Source organism: Pogoniulus pusillus, chromosome 9 (assembly GCF_015220805.1).
Source record: "Pogoniulus pusillus isolate bPogPus1 chromosome 9, bPogPus1.pri, whole genome shotgun sequence".
NCBI classification, from domain to species: Eukaryota; Metazoa; Chordata; class Aves; order Piciformes; family Lybiidae; genus Pogoniulus; species Pogoniulus pusillus.
This window is the reverse complement of record NC_087272.1, coordinates 27,568,832-27,592,771: the sequence shown is the minus strand read 5'-3', so window position 1 is coordinate 27,592,771 and position 23,940 is coordinate 27,568,832. Positions and strand designations below refer to the sequence as shown.

The following is a 23,940-nucleotide window of genomic DNA, read 5'->3' as shown; positions in this document are numbered from 1 at the left end:
AAATAAACCAGGGAAAATCAAGATCTTCAGTTTAACATTGTAGCCACAGTTTCACAATAGTTAAACTACTATCTTACTAAGTTAAACAAGTAGAAGTTAATTTGGGAGTGAAGTAGATAGCTCAGTATTTGACATCCATATCATGAACATTTTGGGGAAGTTTACTTCTGAGTAACTTCACTCTAGACTTGTCAATGTCTATTTGCTGTTGTAGTGCAGTAAATGTATGGTAAAACTGCATATTTTAGCTTAGTTTGATCCAAGCTATTTCTAGCAATCTGTCTTCCAGTTAAGCTATTTGTAGCATTCTGTCTTCCACTTTTCACACAGGCTTTTTTTTGGTCAAACATTTTTTTGGTTTTGTTTTGGATTTGTTTGGCTTGGTTGTTTGTGAGGGGTTTATATTTGGGGTCTGAGGGGGTGTGGGTGTTGGGTTTTGTTGTTTTTTTTTTCTCCTCTGGGTAATGTTTGTCTGGGCAGTGCAAGCCATTTATTACCTGCTAACTCACTTGTCACATGATCAGAAGGGACTATCTTTGTAAGTAACTTGGTTTTGTAAGAAAAACAAGACTTGGAAGATAATTAGCAGGTGTTGTTGCTATGTGGTCCTTCACTGGTTGTTTGGAAAGCTTCAGTAAAAACATTCTAAGGTGTTAAGAGTAAAGTATAAATACAAGAAACAAGTGACCTTTTAGTTGCTGTGAATTACAAATACTGAAATGTGTATGGGGCAGAGGAACTGGAACCAAATAAAACAATCAATTTTAACTGAAGCTACGCATTGATTTTTAACAGCAGTGTAAAAGTTGCCTACCATTCTCTACTTCTGAAAGAACACAGAAAAAAAAATAGTTCATATACTTGAAGTTTTTGCAGAGATCTTTCCAAATGGTAAAGAAAGGTTTGGTTTTAGTTAAATAATGTTTTTGTATGTTAGGCATAGTGTAGCTTTTTGTATGTTATATTGAGGCAATATTTCACAGGAGATGCTCCTGATGCACTCAACCAGAAATTTCTTGACAGAATCTGGACATTTTTAGGCTAAAGATACTATAGTCACGTAAGACAGTGACTTTAGTCTGTAACAGTCTCAGTAAGTGGAAGGGAACAACAGAAGCCTTATTCATCTAGCTCCTGGTCATTCGTGTTGGGACTTTCTGGGGATTTAAAAAGGCAAAAATAGGATGAAAAACATGTTTTGAAGGCTGGATTGACACTGTGGCCTTCGTTCTGATTGCTAGTTGTTTCAGCTCAGGTTATGAAAAACTTCTGTGCTGTATCAGCTGTAATTGCTGTGGCAGCAAAGCTTTGAGTGCAAGCACACATATGTTATTTGGGCTGTTTTTGACATAACTTCTTTGTCAGCATATGCTGCATCTGCTAGTGAAGACATTGCCAAAAGGGACACACGAAATAGCTAAAAGAACAGAAGATCTGTAGCACAATTAAAGTCTGTATGTAAATACTCTGGTTTAGAACACAAGCAGCCCAATGTGCAAAAGAAGAAAATTCAACCACACAGTCTTCTAAAGTGAATGCAGTAACTGTGTATGTGCTTCATATTTGTTTGTATTACACATGATACAAAAGGAAAAATACTCTACTCTTCTGTCTACTTCCTCACCCTTTCTGTTTTTTGAAAGGTGCTGTTTGCCTGATACTTCTGTATTCGTTATCATGTCAGTCAGTCATACCGATAAACATAGGAGTAAAACTGCCCAGGAGTTGGGTGGAAAGAATTGAATGACTGCAGTGGTTACACTGCAAGTGAACCTATGTTTATCTAGCCTTTAATATATAGTCTGATTATTTTTGGTTGCTGTTTTCTTACTTTTTTTTTCTGTAGCTCATTTTCTCTTCCTTCTTCTGCCCATCCTTTCCTACTTCTCTCTGCCTTCTGTATCATTATGCAATGTTTTCCAAACTTTGTTTTTAAAAAAAGGCTTTGCACATCTCTCTTTTCTAATTCTGAGGTGAAGAAGCATCTTTATTTCTATTTAATGGATAGAAAAATTAGGGCAGCAGAGGACTGTGACTTGTCTTCAGAGTTTGTAGTTTTCTACAATCAGTAGTTTGCTGTCAATCTCATTTACGTTAGAGAGAGCTTGAGGGAGCTCAACACACTAGGTGGTGAAGTGATAAGGAACACTTAATAGAAAGCTAATAAAGATTTTCTGTCAATAAAGTCTCTAACCTGACTTTATTGTAGTATCCATACTGTAGGTGTAAGCAGTGTGGTCCAGAGTCCTCCTCAGCTGTGTGTCTGGGAAGTGGGAAAAAGGGTGTGGGAAATAATGAAATAGTTGTATTTCAGAATAGAAGCGCTGAGAAGAATGTCCTGATTTATATTCTCTCTCTCTCTCTCTTTTTTTTTTTTTACTAAAGTTAAAAAAATAACAGGAATAGGTAAATTTGTTGTCTAATGCAGTTAAAATGGTATAGCTATATAGACATGATAAATGCAGACAGAAGGGGAAGTTCTAGAAGAGCAGGGAAAGAAAACCTCTTTTGGCTGGTCTCTTTTATGTTTCCAGAATGCACTCAAGTTCAGTGGATACTGAATAGCTAACTCGTGTATCTTGTCTTCCTGTTAAGTAGAACAATTAATTTTATGCAATCTGGTGGGCTATTTATGGTTTTCCTGTAAATACTCAGTTTAAAACTGTCAGTCTGCAGTAGGCTCTAATGTAGTGATCAAGATTAGTTGTAGTTAGCAGGTTTGAAACTTAGTAAGTTTTCTTTTCTATATTTGATTTCTAACATTTCACCTGAATAGATCTCATCTGGAGTGAAAGCAATTAACTAGGACTGAGATGTTAAGGAGCTGAAAAAGAACTTTAAAATACACGAGTTATTTTTGTAGTTATTTCTTTCAATTAATTAGAAGAGTGTTCAGCTGTAAAATACATTTGATTAGAATTAGTGAGATCAAATCCTCTTCTTTGCTTATGCAGCAGCATTACCATTCTTGGACCTTATGAGGCTGTTGCACTGTAAGATATTTGTCAAAGAGAAACCTTCACCAAGACTCAGGGGATCCAAAGGGGAGATAGGGCTTGAATATGAATCAAGACCTTAACCGTATCCCAATGTAATGTTGAAAGTAACAAGAGTTAGAGGAGTGCTACATTTGTTACTTTGGGCTGCTGGGTTCAAGAGACAATGAAGAGTCATGGCTGGGTCCAAGTAGAGGAACAGCAAGTGCTGGGATTCTTGAGGTCTAAGATGAGTGGGAAAAATATATTTCAGCTGAGAGTATGTTATTACCTCCTCTCCATATCAAGGACCTATATTTTTCTCTCTCTTTAAAGAATTTAACATTCTGGTACTGTTGGCTAAGGCTTGGACTCACACAGATAGTAGTAATGAGGATTATAAATAGCAACAACTTCAAGTACAATACTGCTTCCTGTTTTCTGGAAGTAGCCAATTTCTAGAATTTTACAGGCCACAAGCTGAGGTATCTGTGTCTTAATTTCTTTATACTTCAGTTTTGCAGGTATAAAACAGAAATAATTGCATGAGACAGTTCCTTGGGCATATTATGAAGTTATATTCACTCATATTTACGAAACACTTGAGTATTATCAGGAGAGTGTCATGGACATTCCTTTGAAGAAATTGGTAGTCCTGTAGTATAGAAGTTAGTCCATTTAGTAAGGCCTTTTTTATGTAGGGAATTCCAACTGAAGCATTGAGTAGTTACACATCTCAGAATATACTGTATTTTATGCTCCCAGTTAGGCTTGAATATATGCGTCTTAATGCACAAATGCAATACAGTCAAGATTGACTTTAGAATTACCGAGCTTGGGTGACTAAATCTTAAGATAAGTGTTTTTGTCTACAATTTAATATTATTTGACACAACTTTTTTTTTTAATGCTCTTTTTTGCTAACTCTGGTTTTTGTAAATATTTAGACTAAGTTGATCTGGTGGCAATTTAAGATTGTGGCAGTTTTTGTTTCATAAATTATACTACGCATCAAGGTGCACATTACAAAGTTAACATCAACCTTCAAATCAAGCGCTGATTTAAAGACATTCTTGTATAAGCAATCCCAAAATAGAATGATATTTTAATGTAAGAAGTTTGTTCTGTCGAACAGCAGAATTTAAGTTTTGCTGACACTGAGTCTATCGCTGTTTGTTAGTCTCCACTAATCATTAGAGCTTTGTGAAGTTATAAAATGCTAATAACTCATGGGCAAATCACCTACCTAGAATGATTTTATCATTTTACACTTCATGTAACCTTTAAGGCACCATCTTTATGTGTGTATGTGTTTCTGATTTGGAGACTGAAGTGGAATAGGAAATGGGTACAGCTGCAAACAACTTCCACGGGTTTCCGATAACACTGGAGAATTACTTAGTGAGGAAATGAAGGGCCAGTGACCGCACAGTAGTATTGGCTTCATTTGAACAAAGGAAATCTTTGTTGTTTAACTACTTGTGGGTTTTAATCCCAATTGACCTAATGTTTCAGGATTTGAATAAAACCAATATCACTGCATTGCACACTAGTATTTGAAGTTGAATAAAGACCCAAATGCTGCTGTTCATGTTACTTCTGTAGCTGGAAAACAATGCCAGGCTCAGTTATTGTTCATTCATGTCACACAACTTGAAGTGCATGTAGCAGCCTCCATGTGCCCAACTCTCTACCTGTCACATGCAGAGAAAATATTTAATTAAACTGTCTCTAGGGCAGATTGTTTCCTTTTCTTTACCTGTACTGAAAATGTAACCAGAATTAACCCAAATGTTTGTTAAACTTCTGCAACAATAGTGGGTTACATGAGTAGACAAAAGTTTGAACAGGTGTGTATTTGGAATGAGACTTCAATTCTGCAAAAAGCTACTTGAGTTTTCTTTTTTAAAATACTGTTTAAAGCACTTGAAGTGCTGTTGGATTAGTGTCTTCATGTCCTCTCACTCTACAATAATTAGAGATATAACAGTTGAAAAGATATAACATTTTATGTAATATAGAGAGCTATTCTTTTAAATTTTAGGTGGTAGATTTGTGGCTTTTTCTTTCCATCTTCTTACATCTATTTGGAAAAAGATAAATGATAAGAGATGGAAAAACAGACAGAAAATACAGCAATCATTCCCTTCTTTTTTCTGGCCTTGGAAGTACTTAACTTCAGGTTTTGCTCTGCATGATCTATGCTGTTAAGCAGGAATTTAAAACAAAGTAAGGCTTTCTTTCAATTTTCAGTGGTGATGGAGACCAATTCCTTCTACATCATAGATCTGAAGTATATAATGTAAAAACTATAATTCTATCGGAGGAAGAGATAGTGATCAGATACTGTTACTGACACTTGCATAGCACAGCCATCACAGATACCAGTCTTTCCTTGATATGCTCTCAGAGTAGTGCAATTTAGTGGCATTTGCGTATATAACGGCACTGTATCATTAGCATTGGCTAATTTCCTATTGAGAGATAATAATAATTATTGGCTAAAAATTGGCTAATTTCCCATTGAGAGATAAATACTTAGAATTAGTATTTTGATTGACATCTGTCTTGGCTTGATGTTTGAGTGATGAAAGTTAAAGATCAGCCCCTGCAAAAATGTAGTATTGCATTAAGTAATACAGTTTTTCTAACTGAAAAGTTCACAGTGGAGTCACAGTTAAAGACTAACTGGGAGTCAGCTATAAAATTCTTCTCCAGCTGAGACAAGACCTTTGGCAGTAGTTTATGTGATCTTCTCTGTCATTAGTGTTGCATGGAGGTCTTTACTTATGGTTCAGTTATAAAAGCAGTTATCTTTAATTTAGTAGATAAAAGACAAGTGCAGCCACGACTTGTTCTAGTAGCATTCTATCTTGTAAATGTAGAAAATAACATGCAGTTAAAACAAAAGGGGGTGGGGAGAAAGGCAACAGCATTGTATAAATCTCCAGATTCTCACTCAGAATGTAATTTTTTTAGGGTTTAGATCTGTAGGGTGTTGAGGGCGCAGAAGAAAACCTAGAATTGTGTTGGAAATACCCTGATATTCTTAGTGTCATTTGAACACTTTTCTCTGTACTTTTGTAAATGTGTATGTCATCCATAGAAACCATTCTTGACATCAAAGGAGAGAAGATAGTATGGACAATTATATCTAGCAGATTTGTTACACTGTTGCTTTAACTTTACTTTCATATAAAAGGTTTAAATGAGTAGCTAAAGAAAATTCCAAGAAATGTGTCAAAGCGATAATCTCTACCCCATTTATCTATATATAGAGAACACTAAGGCAGTTCTTCACTAAGGAGTTGTTTCTATTCATAGTGTTCAATCATATGGTGTTTTTTCTGGCATGCTACTCTTAGTTCCTGCCACAGTTCCTTCAAGATAAAAACTTCTGCAAATATTGCCAGTGCTATGATAAATGTTGAAAAATCCCCTGCCAAATCACGTTTTTAATTAATCTTTTTCGAATCTTTAAAAACAATATAAATACATCTCTGTCTGGCTTTTTAAGAAGACACATTCTGAACTCGATGGCCAATTCTGAATATATCAAACCAAGACCATCCACCTCTTGAGAATGATCAGCCTTCTTAGTGGAATCTTCATTGTTACAATTAATAAACAAATAGCAAAATAAGTAAACCACATAATCACTGACTTTTGTATGTGCGTGTCTAATATTCAGGTTAGTTTCCCCCTTTTATAAGCTATGTCTTTAATTTCTGTAGAGAATGAAGTTGGTCCAAAACAATGTGTTAGCTAGTTTCATATCTGTTCTCTGCACATTAGTTAAAATGTATAACTACGGAAAATCTTTAAAATGTAATGTTAGCTAAATAAAACAACATCACTTTCCCAGATGATTTTTTTCATGAATTAATAATTTTATCTAGAGCAAAATGAACATTTTTAATATTGAGATGTGTAGCTGCTTACTCCTTTTTCTTTTGTTGTTGCTTTTTTCATGGCATAAATTACTACAATAGTGTTGTAAAGGAGTTATTAACTATATGTAAGAATGAGAGAATTCCCTTTTGTGCTGGTGATATGACCTGTACACTTCTAAGCCCAGTGGGGTGGTCTCATTTATCTTTGCGTAGATGAAATTTTAGATGTTCTAAGACAACAAAGAACTTTCAAGACTGTGAGATTTTGTAGCAATAATTTTGTACTTAATTACTAAGGATGATGTTTCTCAAAATAGGATAATAAAGGTGAGTGACAAAGGTCAGGTTAATTAAAGAGTTAATTGTTAAAAGCATTTGATCTTTGAGTTGGTGTGGCTTCAGTATACCAGATGGTGCTGAAGGCAAGAATGTTTTTGCATGGTAAGCAGAGAGATTACAAAAACCTGTAGTGTAGTGTTGATAGTAAGATTAAAGTTCATTCTACATGAAATTTATCATCACTTACTAGCCTCCTTTCAATATTTTTACCTGGGTTTTACTTTCCATTCAAAACTTTTATGTAGATATGTATTATTTATTAAGTACCTTTTGTGTGTGTGTGATTTCATCTTCTTACATATGACTAAACAGTTGAAGTTTTTACATTCTTATGCATGAGAGACACAAGCTGCCAAAAGAATATTGACAATGAAACTGGACATACCCAATATGAATCATAGGCTTAGGATTTTTTTTTGTCTAGTGTACCTTCTTCAGGGATGGGATGTTATTTATGTATTTCTTTTTGTTATTTTCCCAACAGTTTTACTAGTAAAAGAATTTTTGCAGAAGCAGGTATAGTGGTGTCATCTTAATTCCAGACTGAAAATAATGCACTCTGTGAGTAATTAGAGTATATTAAATTACATGACTTACATTTGTAGGTTATAGTTGAGCAGTTTTCTATGAATTTGTCATCACTAAACACAGATTATTGTACTTAAAATCTAGTTGAATTTGAAACTCTACAGTGTTTTGGGTAACCTGGTTGTTTTTGATGTGATTTTTCTTCCTTGTACCGTATGTTAATATTTTTTGGTGGGTTACTTGTCTTTGCTCCCTGCTTGCAATAACTATGATGATTCACGAGTACTCTGATCTGCAAATTCCAGGTGGAAGTGACTCTTAACTGTAGATGTGCACCTTGCACTTATACTTTGTCATAGTAGGGACTGTGTAATAAAATTGCCTGGTTACTGATTAACGTGGTGACTGGTGGTATGAAATATCAGCCATCGGATTAAGTAACTAACTTTCTGACCCTTTATTACAAAGCTGTCTCTCCTGGCAACAAGTAATGAAGTCATAAACACTGATATTACTGTACTTCAATAAATATCTAATGTGCCGACAAAAGCATAGAATCAGCCGGGTTGGAAGAGACCTCCAAGATCATCCAGTCCAACCTAGCACCCAGCCCTAGCCAGTCAACTAGACCATGGCACTAAGTGCCTCATCCAAGCTTTTCTTGAACACCTCCAGGGATGGCAACTCCACCACCTCCCTGGGCAGCCCATTCCAATGGCAAATCACTATCTCTAACATCCAGCGTATACTTCCCCCGGCACAACTTGAGACTGTGTCCCCTTGCTCTGTTGCTGGTTGCCTGGGAGAAGAGACTGACCCCCCACCTGGCTACAGCCTCCCTTCAGGTAGTTGTAGACAGCAATGAGGTCACCCCTGAGACTCCTCTTCTGCAGGCTGCACACCCCCAGCTCCCTCAGCCTCTCCTCATAGGGTTTGTGTTCCAGTCCCCTCATCAGCTTCATCATTCCAGTATCTCAACATCTCTCTTGAATTGAGGAGCCCAGAACAGGACACAGTAGGCTAGTTACCCCTTATTAGTGGTGGTTCTAATTTGAGTAGGACTGAGATCTCAGTTTTGCTTTAATTCTCCTAAAGCACCATTCAAAGGGCAAGATACATAGCCAGCTCTGATAAATGTGCCAAAACCAGTTGGGATTTTTTTGTGGATGAAATCTAGAGAAAATACATCACTCTCTGAAACCGGGAATAAAGAAGTGCCTAAATCAGGTTAAAATATAATCTGAAAAGCAAATGGAGTTGTATTTGTAGAAAGCATTTTAGATCTTTCAGTCTGGAATTTACCTAGGTGCCTGGTCACTGTGGAAGTGTCTTGCTGGCTTCTGCTTGAATGCTGCAAATGAAAATTGAATAGAGAAAGGCACCAAAGCTTTGAAAATGGCAGTAGATGAGTGAAATTGTACTGTCCTTGACATACAGAGGGCACTGACTTCAGCACAGTGTCCTGCAGTATCGTTTAATTTTTTTCTAAAACTGTCTCTCTATTGGGTGGTGCAACTCATTTTTGTAAAATGCCCTGATTGGAAAGGTCATACATGAAGTGGAGGACTAGTCCTTTAGCCCCAAAAGTGGAGTTAAATAGCCTGGAAAAGTCTGTTAAGCCACAGACTGAAAGCTGCTAGACAGAAGTGATAATTGTTCTACCTAAGCAACTGTGCAGCAAACAAAGGTAAGATTCAGGAGGACAGAGTGAACGAGCAAGAAACAGCCTGTACCTAATGGACAGACTATTCCGCTATGAGAGTGGAAAGAGGAACCAAGACTCTCCATTTTTCCTTAAAAGCTGTGTCCTTTTTGTAGGCCTTATTGAAAGAACAGAAACAGTGACTTTATAACTTTTTACTTGAGCAGAAGAAGCATTTGCAGCCATTTAATGTGTTTCTATATGATATTGCTAGGATTATATATTTACAACCTTATTTTCAGCACTTAATAATTACTTGTTAACAGTTCTGTTACTGGTTGTATGGAGAGCTGTTAAGCTGTTCATGACAAGGAGGAGTTCAGGAATGAAAAGCAAGTCAAATTGCTAAGGTACTCTATATGACTGTGTCAGCCAAAGCTGTTCAGTTCCATCGTGATTTGCTTTCTGCAGTATGATAGCTAGTTAGGACTATGACCTTACTTGTTTTTTAACAGCAGCTTGCCTTCATGGTGTTACATTACAGTGGCACACTGTCTAGCTTATATTAATCGTTTATACATGACTGGTAAGATATTTTGTCAGCTGCAAAACTGAAACCTGGTCATAAGTCCCTCTGCTATTACTTTTCATTGACCTGTTTTAATTAATCTGTTTATTTACATTGGTTGTGAAGCCTTGTCTTGGCTTACATAAAAGACAAGATTTGACTACAGTCTTGCCAAAAAGATTATCTGAACATCTTTGAAAAGGAAATGTGGGCCTTTTCTGATGGTCACTGATCATAAAGTGAGTTAAGTGTAAATGATGGTTAACATAAAATCAGTTGAAAGGAAGACTAAGGAAAAAAACAACCCACTATTTATTTTTCTGTGGCAGTGATGAAGCAATCATGGATTCTTGTTCTTATCAGTCATTTTGTCCATATTTCAGAAAGTACTGAGTAACTGGAAACAGTTCAAAACAATGTCATGTGAGAACTTCCTGACAGTGAGACTTTATGCATCGTATCATCAGAGATGTCTAAGACATGACTTGATTGCACTAAGTACTTTTATGTGGAGGAATCTGCTGACTCCTGTGGGCTTCTTAGTCAATCAGAGAAAATAAATATATATAACTCTATTTAAAAGGGAAGACTGTCTTATATTTGTTGTTGTATACTGTTTTTTAAATGAGGATGATTATGAGGAAATCCTGCCCTGAGATATGACAGCATTTTTATCACTTGGAGAGACATAATTGGTCCTTGCTTTACAGAATGTATACTATAACTTACGCAGCGCTTTAGGATTGTGTTACACAGTAATCAAACTAGGCTATCATTGCAGCCACATGGTAATATAAAATCCATACTTCCTTCAACTCTTACTATATTAAGACCTCATGAAGAAAATAACAAGATAATTGTTTTCAACATTCATTAGCAATTTGTCATTTCTAAAGTTGAAGTAGGGGAATGAGAGCTTAATAAAACATTGTAAGTAAATTGATCTTTAAACTTATTGAGTTGCGCTGATGCAGTCCAGAGAAACCATTTCTGTTGATTGGTTATGTTTTATGTTCAAACAAGAAAGCAAAAATCTCATCAACAAAATATGGTCTCTCATGTATTTCATTCCAGTGTCTTGTATTTGTTGAAGTCATTGATTAAAAAATGTTGTAACTGATTTCCATATTTCCTTAAACCTTTGTGCTAATGAGCTCAAAGATCAGAGAAACTATTTCTTTTCATACACTACAGTTCAAGTAGTGTTATATTATGTCCAGATAAAGCCTGTTGGTTCAAATACATTGGAGACAATTTAACAGTCTTGGCATCTCCTTTAGTCTTTTAGATTGTGGTGGGCTAGCCCTGGCAAACAGCCATATTCCCATCCAGCTCCAGAGCCTGCCTCACCACAAGCTGGATGTGTTTGTAAAGTCTTTGTATATTTCTGGAAGCGCCACTGCACACATTTGTAGGTATGCCTGCAGTAGGGAAAGCATGATACATACACCACAAGATACAAATCTTGAGCCTGCCTTCTCCTCTTACAAAGACCATTCTTTCTGAAATACTTGTGGTGCGTAGGTTATGTTGAGTCTTAATTTTGGACTGAAGAGAGAGCAAGGGAGGATGACTTCCAATGGGGCAGCCTTTGGAAAACAAGAGGTGGGGAAAAGCTCATTGTCTAGTCACTCACTCCCTTCACTGTGTTTTTTTCATCACTGAGATCACCCCTGCCACAAAGACAGCTAAGAGCATGAAATTAATATTGTTTCTTAACATGGTGCCTACTTAATGTTTGAAAGAGACAGCCATTTCAACACTGAATCAAAGCTGTGTTTGTGCTGTTTTGCAGATACAGAGATAACATCATTTAACTGGGCACTGAAATGAAAGCTACTGCAGGAAAAAATAAATCCCTGCTAGTGTCAGCTCCCTTGTGCTATTTTCTGTTCCAAATGTAGCAGGTTTATTTATGTTTACCTAATAGAATTCTGCAGTTGGGTTTTTGTCTGTTTGTTTTAATTATGTTCAAAATAGAAATCCGAAGTAAATTTTCTTTGAATACAGTGGTAGCTATTTTGGTTTTTCAGTAGACCTGAGACAGGCAGCAGATGTCCCCAGGATGTAACTCAAAGGAGAAAGGAAGAGAGAATACAATTGCATTTGTTACCTGGTGTGCATGGGTTGTTTTTGTTGTGCTGTTTGGGTTTTTTTTTAATGTTATGGATTTTTACAATGTAGCTTTAGTTCATTTGTTCATTTTAGTGCCTCTCTAGCTAGTGTGGCAGGACAGTTGTGGTTTATCCAGAGTCTCTAAATTATTAAGCTTCTGCTATGAAAATATTTTTGCTGAGGTGAGGTTTAAATTGTTACTGAGTAGGAAAATTGCACCAATTTGCTAGAGATACCATTTGCTCATGATTATCTTAAAAATGTTTGTTATAAATGTGTGCTTTTGCAAGCATGCTTTACCACACCTTGGCACAGTGTGCATTCCAGGGGGAACAGTAGTGATGTGAGTTACTACAACTTATTATTCCTATTGTTTTCTTTATGTGTGTGTGTGAGTAGGTGGTTGATAAGAGGAGGCAGAAGGAAAACACATAAATATGACTGCAAAAATGATGCTCTATAAGCTAGTTTTCCTTCAAAAATTAGTACATTGTCACAATGATCTACTTCTCACACAAGCTGTCATTTCTCTTATTCATTACTGAACAGATTCTCCCCACCTGATGATAAAGATTTGCAAACTGTGATTATGCTACAGACTTCTTCAGATTTCTTACTTGTCACTTCTTTCTGCACATGCTGTGTTCAGAGATGTGGTTATTCATTTATTTGTGAAGAGGGACAGTCACAGCAAGGAGATGTCTAAACTGTTACATAAAAGAGAGGGAGCTTAGTCTAAAAACTTACACGATTTGTATTTTCCATAGAAAGAGCAAACTGGTGGCTCTTACTGCAGGCTCGCTCTTACAGGAGGTCCAAAGATTCTTCACAACCTTCTTAATGTGCAATCAAAAAAGCCATACTGGATAGGAACACTTGGCTTTATGATCACAACCTTAATTCAGAAAAGCTCTTTCACAACTCACAAAATCTGTCAGTGCAGCATTAAGCATACTATAATGAAGCATTATAATACAGAAAAACTTGGAAAAAAAATAAAACCTTCAAGATTGCTGTAATCAGCTGTTTTACAGGCTTCAGCTGTAGTGAAGCACTTCACTGAAGCTATATTTTCACTTAGGAAAACAGCTAGCAGTGAAGAGTTAAATGAAAAGAATGTCATGCATGCGTATGTGATTCTAAATCCAGAAGTGTTACATTTCCTTTGTTGGCATTAGTTTCTGCTGAATGTACAGGATATATATGGTGAAGACTAAATCCTTTGGTCTCAAGTGTTTTAACAGGAGTGTGGCATGACTGGTTGAAAAGACTGAAAGTTGTAGCAGACCAAAGGAAACACATAATTTGTTCTTAGTTGATGTTTTTCTGCTTAGCCATTTGAGTTCTGTTGACCAGCTTCATTTACAGAACTGAAATTAGACTTTTTTTTAACAAATGGTAGAGTTAGAGCTAGAGCAGTGCATAGCAGAATTCTGTCTGAAGTGCTTGCAGTAAAAGCATTTATGATTTTATTTTTTTCATTCCCCCCCGCCCCCCCTCCAAGTGTTAATTGGCATTTATTAGTTGTTGTTCCAGTCTTAATGGCTCTTGATGGGGAAAAAGTGGATAGGCAACTATTGAAAGGTGCCATCTTTCTGATCTTATGTATTAGCAATTCTCTGCTTGCAGATGTTGTGAGAGGTGGAGTCTGGTATTGTTGGAGGATGTACACTGAGTATTAAATATTCAGAAGAAATGCAAGCTTAATGAGATATTTCTACTGGAATTACTTTGTTCTGCCTGTGCTTTTTGGGATCCTCCTCATCCTCAACCCATCTGTCCCAACAGCCAAATCTTTTAGTGGCTATGCTGAATTCTACCTTTTTTTCGTGTAACTGTGGTGAGCCTCAGAGGATTAATGCTTCCTGGGAGGGCTTGTGCTGGCTTTTTCAAGAGGTACTCAATAGAAAGACATATTTAGGAGAGCTTATGTTTCTTGAATTCACTTACAAGTCCCTTTGCTCAAGGGAAAGCATATGAGGCATTGGCACTGCCATTTGTTTGCATCCAGTTAACAGCTCTGTGCTATTCCCCATAGAGCATGTGAAAAGAAAAGGTGTGGCATAACCAGCCTTATCCAGGATATTAGGAGAAAGCTTTATTTAGATTACGTGACAATAAATACTTTCAGTTGTCATTGTTCACTGCTCTGTAGTCACTATGGACGTACATTACCTTAAGAAGATTAACACAGTTTCTTTAATTCCCATTTTCTTTATAATTAAGGGAAATTATTTCATAATACCAAAAGATGTATCCTAACAGCAATAAACATATCTTCTATATATTGTAAAAATGTAAAGTAGGAAAAGATGATAGATCTTTGTCTAGAATGCTAGGCATATAATGGATTTGATACAATGGCAAGCCAAATTACTGGAGAAACAAAGGCAGATTTGACCATAATTGAAACAGTCATTATTTGCACTATGTATTTTTTGAAGAACAGTGATTTGAACATTTGACAGATGTAAAATTGCTTTATAGGTTTTGTTCATATTCTATTTTTGTTGGTATATGTAGGCTACAATTGTATTTTGACAGGAGCACTAGGTACCTATGCAGTGTGGTGGTATACCATTCCATTTCTGTTGGCCTTTCTCTTTGAAGTGAAATTGAAATCTTTATTGCTCTTCTCACTCATGTGCTCTATTTTTTATGAACTGAGACAAAATTTAAGGCTTTTTTATTGCATCAGATTAACCCTGAAAACCTGATAAATGAATATTAATTTTCCTTATAAGAGTTTTTACTCCTAAAAAGGCTATACTATAGTTAGAAAAAGAGAATACAAAGTATTCACCTGTGTTTTGATCTCTATTTTGTCCTTAATTAGTTGATTGCATCCCTGCTTTTCAATTTGACAATTAAGGATCAGGAGGGCAGTGCTTTCCTGTTACTGTAAAAAGCCGGGTAGAAAGTCTTGGGACATCACGGTGTCTTCTGTATCTAGTATATGCAAGATTCCTGCTGCAGAGGATATGGGAAGCCTTAGCCAGCACCTTAAGTTGGACAAATTCAGATCTTGGTGTTTGCTTCAGGAAAGGCCAGGCCGGATCTATTGAGGTTTACACAGCACAGGCTCAGTGCAATGTTAACACAGCAATGGTGTTTGTGGGTCAGCCTGAAAACAAATGAATGGATTTTGTGCAGCAAAGAGACTGAGTAATCTCGTGACTTATAGCACAGTTAACCCACACCGTCTCAAGCCATTCAACTATGTTGGAGAGTTGACTGAGTTTACTATACCCAACACTCAGTAGTTAAAATTTTGAATGTACTGTTAGGGAGAATTAATTCAAGTAAGATCCTTTTGCATTGTGATTTCACTGTCTTCTTGTTACCTCTTACTCTTTGATTTTCTTCATGTAAAACAAAATTCATTATGCTTTCCTAATCTTGCATCAAAGGTGTATTGAACTTTTGTAACAAAATTTAACATCAAGCATAAAAACTTGTACTTGTTCTTTGCTACTGCCAACAGAAACTGTTTTAACTTCTTATTGTTGCCAAATCAAGCCAACACACAAATTGCAGTGGTTGCTGTCATTAATGCATCTCTTCTGGCCATCTTTTTTTCTGTTGTTATCAATAAAAATACAAATATATATTTCTCCTGATGAGATTAAGATTGGTAATTATTCAAATAACATGTGTAAACTCTCTATGAATAAGGCATATAAGCACCCTTTGAAAACTACTTCATGTGAAGAAATTACACACACGACTCCTCAGAAGCAGGACATGTATCAATGTGTTGGGAAATTGAACTGTGTCTGTCATAAGGGCTTCAACAGCTTAACCTTCAGAATGCAAAGAATATATTCATGGCCCTTAAGGGTTGGAAACCTCTTCCCTCAATGAAGGCATAAGTTCTGCAAAAATAGAAGAGACCAACTATGAAGAAACTGAATATATCAATAACTCCCTGTTTAACCTAATTTTAATGCAAATTATTTTCTCAAAGAGTCTGATTAATTATACTTTTATGTTTACAGGTCTAATTACAACCACATCTAGAAAACTAGATCGAGAGCAGCAGGGAGAGCACATACTGGAGGTAAATAATTTCTTTAGTACTCTGAAAAAGAGTGGCTATGTGTTCATTTCTCTCTTACAGAGAGTTAAGTTTACCATACTTGATTTCTATATGACAAATTTAGAGTACTGGACCAAATTGGTATAATTATTTTAATTTCTATATCAGCTTTGAAAAGAGCTCTTTGCACCGAAGTAGCAGTAGGGTGGGATATCCTCTGCAGTGTGTTTCTAGTAGTAGTAACAGTCAAATTAATTAGGTGGCAAATGTGATTTAGTACTAGACATTATTATTCTAAATCGTAAAGTCATCATTATTCTCTTTTTAAATTACTCCCTTAACTCTGCTTGTGTCAGTTTTCCAAGTACTTCACATCAGTTATATCTTATTTCTTGATCACTGCTATGTAAAGGTGCTAACAGGTATCTTATGACTTTTACATGCATTGTGCTGCCTTTTGTATTAGATTTATACAGTAAATAAAATGAGCTGTGGATCATTCTTTGATCCTGAAGTTACTTGGTACAGAATGGCTTTGATTGCTTACATTTTATTCCTGGTGGCCATGTCCAAGTTGCCTGTTGAGAACGATGTCTGATTAGCGCAATCTCTAAACTGCAGCTTTAGAGCAGTGATGTGATAGTGTGCTACTTGTCCTGGGCCAAAACTTATTCCCAGAGATCACACTAGCAGTGTAATGGTATGGGCAGTTGCCTGCTGGCTATCATGCCTGCTGATTTAACCTTAAGTCACAACAAGATAATATACAGAATTAAGAAAGTGTTGCTTTTTTTTTTTAAGGTTACAGTACCACACAATGATACATAAACCCTCCTCTTTCAGCATTCTCTGTAAAGACAGAAGATCAAGCTGATTGCTCTTTAGTTTGGAATATTGAGTTTTGGCTGCTGGTATCATTTATCTTCTTCATTCTTTCTTCAATTGGAATCCCATTTTTAAACAAAAGTCTGCAAAGTATCCAATAAAAAACCTCTTAACTACAGAGCAATAGTGACAGACAGTACTGCCCAAAGTAGCAATTTTCCCTTTTTAATTTTTTATGTTTACAACTTTAAAAATTGATTTGAAAGAAACCCAGAAATGCACAGAATGACAATGTTATGAGCCAAGTGCTGAGCATCTGGCTAATTAATTGAGCATTGAAATGTTGACCAGATGGGTTGGTGGGTTTATTCCTTGTTTTCTATTAAATTTGATCTAGATTGCACTCCTGCTTACATAATAGTAATTAATATGTCACATTCTTTTTTTCCCAACTTGTAACTGTGTTTTGAGTGCCAGCTGGCACTTTTTTAATGCAATTATTTTAGGTTAGCTTCATGTTATTTTGCCACATCAGTATTCAGTTTGTTATGTCAGTAATGCCTTCAGAACTAATACTATATTCAAATCAGACTAAATTTTCCTCAGATTTCCCTTTTTTTTCCTGCCTGTCCTGAGGCAATGCTAATTTCTTTACCAGACAAGTTATTTTGCACCTCTTGAATATTTCTGGTTTGGGATGTGATGTAGTTTTTGAGTTTTTGTGCAGAGGGTTTTTTTATGTTGTTTAGGTTTGGGTTTTTTTCTGTGGGTCGTTTTTGTTGTGTTTTTTTTCCAACGGAAAGTTACGTGGTGATGTTACACTAAAAGTACTAAAGGGAACAGGTACTAATATATGTGGAAATCCTACCATCTGTTAGACATGAGAGTATTTGAATTTCACGCTATATTTAATGTGTTTTGTGGTTGATTATATTTTTTTCATTTCTTTCATGCTCTCAAGTCATGGCATGTTTCATTTTTATTTCCTTATTTATTTCCTAAAATGTATGATAAAAGAGGAAAAAAAATCTGATCAAAATGAAATCACAAAATGGTTTGGATTGGATGGGACTTGAAGGATTTCCTAGTTTCACCCCCTGTGTCATTGGCAGGGACGCATTTCTCAAGCTCAAGTTGCTCAAATCCACATCCAGCATGCCCTAGAACACTTACAGGGAGATTATTATAAAGAAGGGTGAAGGGGAAAAAAGGTTAAAAAAGAGGAGTGAGGAAAAATAAAATTAGGAGGACACCATAGAAAAGCTGAGACAGTGCTACATTGCATCATTAAATTGTTCCTAATATGGGAGACACAAGGATTAATACAGTTAAAGCTGAACCAGAGGCAAAGACAAGGCAATGAAAAGAACATGAAAGACTGACAAAGAACAAAAGTGTCTTTACCAATCATTATTCCTTGTGTCTTTACTGCCAGTGTTTTGGAAAACATTCTCTTCTGAAAAGGAGCTTTAGCTAAATTGGCAGAAGTCAGGTAATACTGTTATCAGTAAGGAATTGGTGTTTATTTAAATGCTTTATGTGATAGCAGCTGAAGTCTCCTTTGAAAATGCTTAGCATCTCTCTGAGCCTATTAGCTTTTCTGTGGAGGGCAGAGTGCAACCAGAAAATGATGGGCCTCTGTCTTTAGCTCTTCTGCTAACTGAGCTGTTGCAGGAAGCAGCAATGACTATCTTTTTTTTTTTTTTTTTTTTTGCAGCAGATGCTAAAATAATTTGAATATGCTCATGTTTAATCCCTTATTATCCAACAAGAGATTAAATAGGGAAGAATTAAAGTATTCTTATATTCTTCTGAATTGCATCTTTTGAGGGGTAAAATCAAATTATTAAATTGAAAAGTAAGTTATTAGTTAGAGTTGTCACAGGCAGTTGCAGGGAAATCTGCTTTTAAAAGAGTGTTGTTGGAAGAATTGTTTGGAATAAATGCTAACCATATCCTTTTTAATACAAACAGGTAATGGTAACAGACAATGGTATTCCTGCAAAGTCAACAATTGCACGGGTGATTGTGAAGGTCTTAGATGAGAATGACAATAAGCCTCAGTTCTTGCAAAAGTTCTACAAAATCCAGCTTCCAGAGCGTGGTAAGCCAGAACGAGAGCGAGCTGCCAAAAGAGAGCCAATCTATCGAGTTATTGCTGCAGATAAAGATGAAGGCCCCAATGCAGAGATCTCTTACAGCATTGAAGATGGTGATGAACATGGCAAGTTCTTTATTGAACCAAAAACTGGAGTGGTTTCATCAAAGAAATTTTCTGCAGCAAGGGACTATGATATCCTCTCAGTGAGTCAAAATATTTTATGCCTTTACTACACAAACTGTTCTTTTGTCAGGGTTTTCATCACTTCTCATTCAGTAGCTGGCAGACAAGTGTAATATCTGAAGGAAGAAAGCTTCAACCAGCAATAGAACAAGGGGACACAGTCTCAAGTTGTGCCAGGGTAGGTATAGGCTGGATGTTAGGAAGAAGTTTTTCACAGAGAGAGTGATTTCCCATTGGAATGGGCTGCCCAGGGAGGTGGTGGAGGCACCGTCCCTGGGGGTCTTCAAGAAAAGACTGGATGAGGCACTCAGTGCCATGGTCTAGTTGACTGGCTGGGGCTGGGTGATAGGTTGGACTGGATGATCTTTGAGGTCTCTTCCAACCTGGTTGATTCTATGAAATCCAAAGGCTGTTGTTTTGTGGGTTTGTTTTGCTGTTCATTGTTGGCTTTTTTTTTTTTTTTTTTAAAAGGATGATATCAGATGTTTCAATCAAAAAACTGCAGTTGTTTTCCAGAACATGAGGGAACACGAACAGTTAGTTTGACTCTCTTTCAGGAAAAAAGGAAAATATAGTAAATTTCTGGTAACAGCCTGTGCTACTATCAGGTGCTACATTTTCTCCATTTGTGGCACAGCTAATGAAGGGCAAGTGGCACTTCAAGAGACGTTTAACCTTTTGGGATGTATCTCACACAAGCAAACATGCTTGGAGCTTATTGCTACTTTTCCCTTTATGTGACTTAATGGTTTATGTGGTCCTGTGCCCTGAAAGATGTCTCTATTTCACAGATTAAAGCTGTCGATAATGGCCGTCCACAAAAATCATCAACTACGCGACTTCACATAGAATGGATTCCAAAACCTGTCCCACCCACAGAGCCCATTTATTTTGAGGAAGCATTTTTTTCTTTTACGGTGATGGAAAGTGACCCAGTTGCTCACATGATTGGTGTAATAGCTGTTGAACCTCTTGGAACACCACTTTGGTTTGACATAACGGGTAAGGATGCCTTAAGGGCTTTTATTATTAGAAACAAATGCATGCGGTCTGAGATACTGGAGGGCTCATTGCAACGTGGTTTCTTAATAATACAAGGTTTTGGTGTTCTGTAGATGAATATTTTTTCCCTGATTTCATTACAAATCAAAATGACATCTTTTTCTCTACACCACTATATATCAAAGATTAAAATTGCATTGCAAAATATCTACTGTGTTAAAGTTCTAGAAATGATTTCTGAATGTTGTGTCAGTGAAATTAAAACTAATCTGATCAATCTCAGACTGTAGTATAGGGAAAGAAATAAAATGCCAGTCTTCTGTGAATCAGGATGTTACACACAATGCTATTCACATTGATTTCTTGCCCTCTGGGCTGCTTCTCAGTTTGCTGTCCCTTGTTTCAGTACTAAGACAAAAGCTTGCAATATTCCTAACCCCAGCAAACTTCTTCCTGTACCTATTCTTACTATTGTATCATACCTTAGCCTCTACCATTGGAATGCAAATTCTGCTCACTAATATGACGGTGCTGTGGTGGCAAAACAAATGGTGCTATTTATTTTCATATGTACTCACTAGATCTATGAGCACTGGGGGCACAAAGTGTTCACTGTATAGCCAATTCTGAAAGCAGGTTATGTCATGGATTACAGGCTTTAGAGTCAAGAAAAATATTTAGCACAGCCTTGTTTCATGAGAGGAGTCTCATAGTGAACTGTTTCTGATCTTAAAATAGCCCTATCAGATTGAGATTTTTCTGCCACAATCATGAGAGAGAAGGGTCTTCTTCATCTTTGTTACTACTGAAAATTTTATTATTATGATGCTGACTTATAGGGGAGAGTATTTTTTACATTGTTTTAAAGGTCTAGCTTGCTGTTGTCTGTCCTAAGGGATCTTGAGAACAGCAACAATTAAAAACAAAGTATGTAAAACTAATACATGTAGCAGAAATACATAAATTCCACTTGAAGGAGTTCTCAGAAAACTTCCAAGCACATGATAACAGACACAATTCTTCCCTAAATGCATGTTTCACATGTGATCATGTTGCTAATTATATTTTTTTCCCATTTTTATGTTCTTAATGTGTTCTGGGTGAAAAAAAAACCAAATTAATTCCTGTCCAAAGAGTTCATAGTTTACATTTAGCTAAACCAAGAAGCTGGAGATGTGTACAACTGTGTAGTGAGTAGAGTTCAAAAGGTCACAGCTCTGCAGTTAGAGGTGTTTTGGAGCTGAGGCTACTCTTTTGCTGTTCTGCCAAACATACACACACATGGACATGGGAGTAGAAAAGCAGAAAATGTAAACATAGCTGAAGTGAGCAGGAGAGAGGAAAAAGTTCTATGTGCTCCAATCAGGGTTACACAGTCAACAGCAAACAAAAAAATCTGTAGACCAAAAATAGTCCTTTAAAGGAAAGATTCAGGAAAGGACAGCATCAGGAAAATGTGAGTGATGGATGGAGATGCAAGAGAGCAGATAGAGGCCTCAGAGCTCTTCTAAGTTTCCACAGAGTACAGCAATGATGTTTCCTGGGGTCTTTAATGAGTAAAATTTATTAATTAAGTTTGAGTTATACTTCCCTTTTTAGTTTGCTTCAACGACTATGAACTCTGAGCAGTACATACATCCAAATAGAATTCTGATGATACTATTATTTGGATTTGCTCCAAGCATACAGAACAGGTTTTGGACATTTGCAGAATTTTTATTGTATGCTTAACGCAAAAAAAATAGATGAACTTTTCCTGACATTTTTAGAAAGACATGTATGGAAAATCCAAGAGGAAAGAGCAGAACTTGTCCATGCATTGTAAAATAAGCCCTTCTATTTTGACTGTTTTTCTAGTAAAAGTGTTTTGGAAAGTTTGTTATGTTGTGAAGTTGGCAGCTACTTCTACAGGTGGTCACTTTACTGCCCTCTTTTACTGTTTCTAATAGCATGAATTAATTTGATTGACAGCTTTCCTTTGTGTTCTGTGCTTGCTTTCCATGCTTTCTTTCTTTTTGGCTGAGCCAGGAGACAAGCTTGCTAGTGAAGTATTTTACATCTTTCAGATGGCTTGTGACCTGAACTGTACAGCAGAAGGTATCTGCTGAGATCACATAATTTATTACCAGATTATGAGATCTGAAATGAAAGCGTACATTTATAAACTATTTATTTAATTAACCCTTCGGAAATCAAAGTGCTCACAGTTGCATTTGTGACAGGTTCGTTTTTGTTTTGTTTTGTCATCATTACATTTGTACAACATCGATTCAGAGCATTCAGTTTTGGCTTTGGCCAAAACTGTTGCTGTTACACTTTGAGTGTACCAGCTGCAGAAGTTTGGGTTGAGTTCTGCTTCAGTGGATTACAGCTATTGCCACTACGATTTCCTTGACAATGGGAAAGGAACAACAACAACAAAAGGAGGTTAGAGTTTACCCTTCTATCAGAGAAACTAAATGAACAGATTTGTACCTGCTCACCTTTCTCTTCCCTTTAAAATGAAGATGACTTCACGGGGCCATCTGAGAAAATGGTGTTGCTTACCAACTAAAAGAAAGCTAACTATAAAAGACAAGCTAGAGACTCACTTTCTGAAGGTGACATTTTGCACAAACCCCATTTAAAAAAATCATGTACACTTGTTAAACAGAAAAACAAACAAACAAACAAAACACCCAAACCAAACAAGCAAACTAGACAAACAAAAAATAAAACATGAACACTGCAAAAAAGCATGAATAGATAACATCCATTCATGTGATTCTGAAACTGCTGCTGGGCCAGTAACAGGAGCTGATTTTCAGTGAAACTAAAAAAATTGTATTATCTTTGTCATTATCAAATATCTGTAATCCAGTGAAGCAGAATTGAACCCATCATTCCTGAACTGATATGTCTGTCATGCAATGGAACATTCTAAAGGTGAAGTCCTTTTCCTATGTGAAGGGGGCTTCATTTCACTGTTCTTTATTTGATTTAGTGTAAATTTGCAACTTTTTGAAACTTCACCCTCTTGCTTCTAGCCTTGGCTTTTCATGAAAGGCATTTAATGATTTTCAAAACAGCATGTCAAAGCTCTTCTTAGAAAAAAAAATAGGGGGGGGGGGGGCTACTCAGATGATCTCTGAATGCTATCTTAGTAAAGTATAATTCAAAAAACACATGCACATAATTAAGAGAAATTGGTTTGCTATTTCACAGGCTTGACCAAAATTAAAATTGATTCCTCCATTTTATGCAGTTTATTGAGAGGTCTGAAGCAATTGTAGTTAAATGGCAGGATTTATCATTGCTAACAATATTGGAACTTAATAGACCTTGTATTCTCATGACAATCTGCTCGAGGCGACGTGATGATCAATTAAATGTTTAAACAACTAAACATAACTATTGATCTACATGATTATTTAACTATATTACTCTTTGAAATTTGAAAGTTTTGCAAGGGAGCTTTAGATAATTTGCTTCAGAAAGAGAGCTTGGGCATATTTAAACACTGGGCATTTAAACATTTAGCACTCTGATCAGTCTTGCTTATCTCAATAAAGTAAGACAGTGAATTCTTTAGCACTCAGACGAGAGTTGTTTGGAGGTACTTTTTCAGTGTTTCCTGTACCATACATATCAGAGTACAGAAATTTGTACTCTGATGCAAAAGACAAAAATTTGACTATATATCTGATTTGAGACTTAAGTTTATTTTGATAGAAAGTATGATTTTTTACCA

The 23,940-nt window shown here is 36.3% G+C and overlaps 1 protein-coding gene across 8 annotated transcripts in view; it reads left to right on the top strand.

Annotated features, from left to right (window-relative positions):
- The window catches only part of FAT1 (FAT atypical cadherin 1), a 97,240-nt gene that overhangs the window by 34,969 nt on the left and 38,331 nt on the right, over positions 1-23,940 (top strand). For 6 of the 8 annotated variants that reach the window (XR_010303444.1, XM_064149023.1, XM_064149024.1 and 3 more), the window contains 4 exons: positions 16,059-16,120; positions 18,899-19,228; positions 20,000-20,210; positions 22,239-22,307. Coding sequence is in view for 7 of the 8 variants with exons in the window: in XM_064149023.1 (XP_064005093.1) it covers positions 16,059-16,120; positions 18,899-19,228; positions 20,000-20,210; positions 22,239-22,307 (672 nt within the window). In the remaining variant the exon portion in view is untranslated. The remainder of the gene's footprint in view (positions 1-16,058; positions 16,121-18,898; positions 19,229-19,999; positions 20,211-22,238; positions 22,308-23,940) is intronic. The other 2 variants (XM_064149030.1, XM_064149026.1) reach the window with 1 other exon arrangement.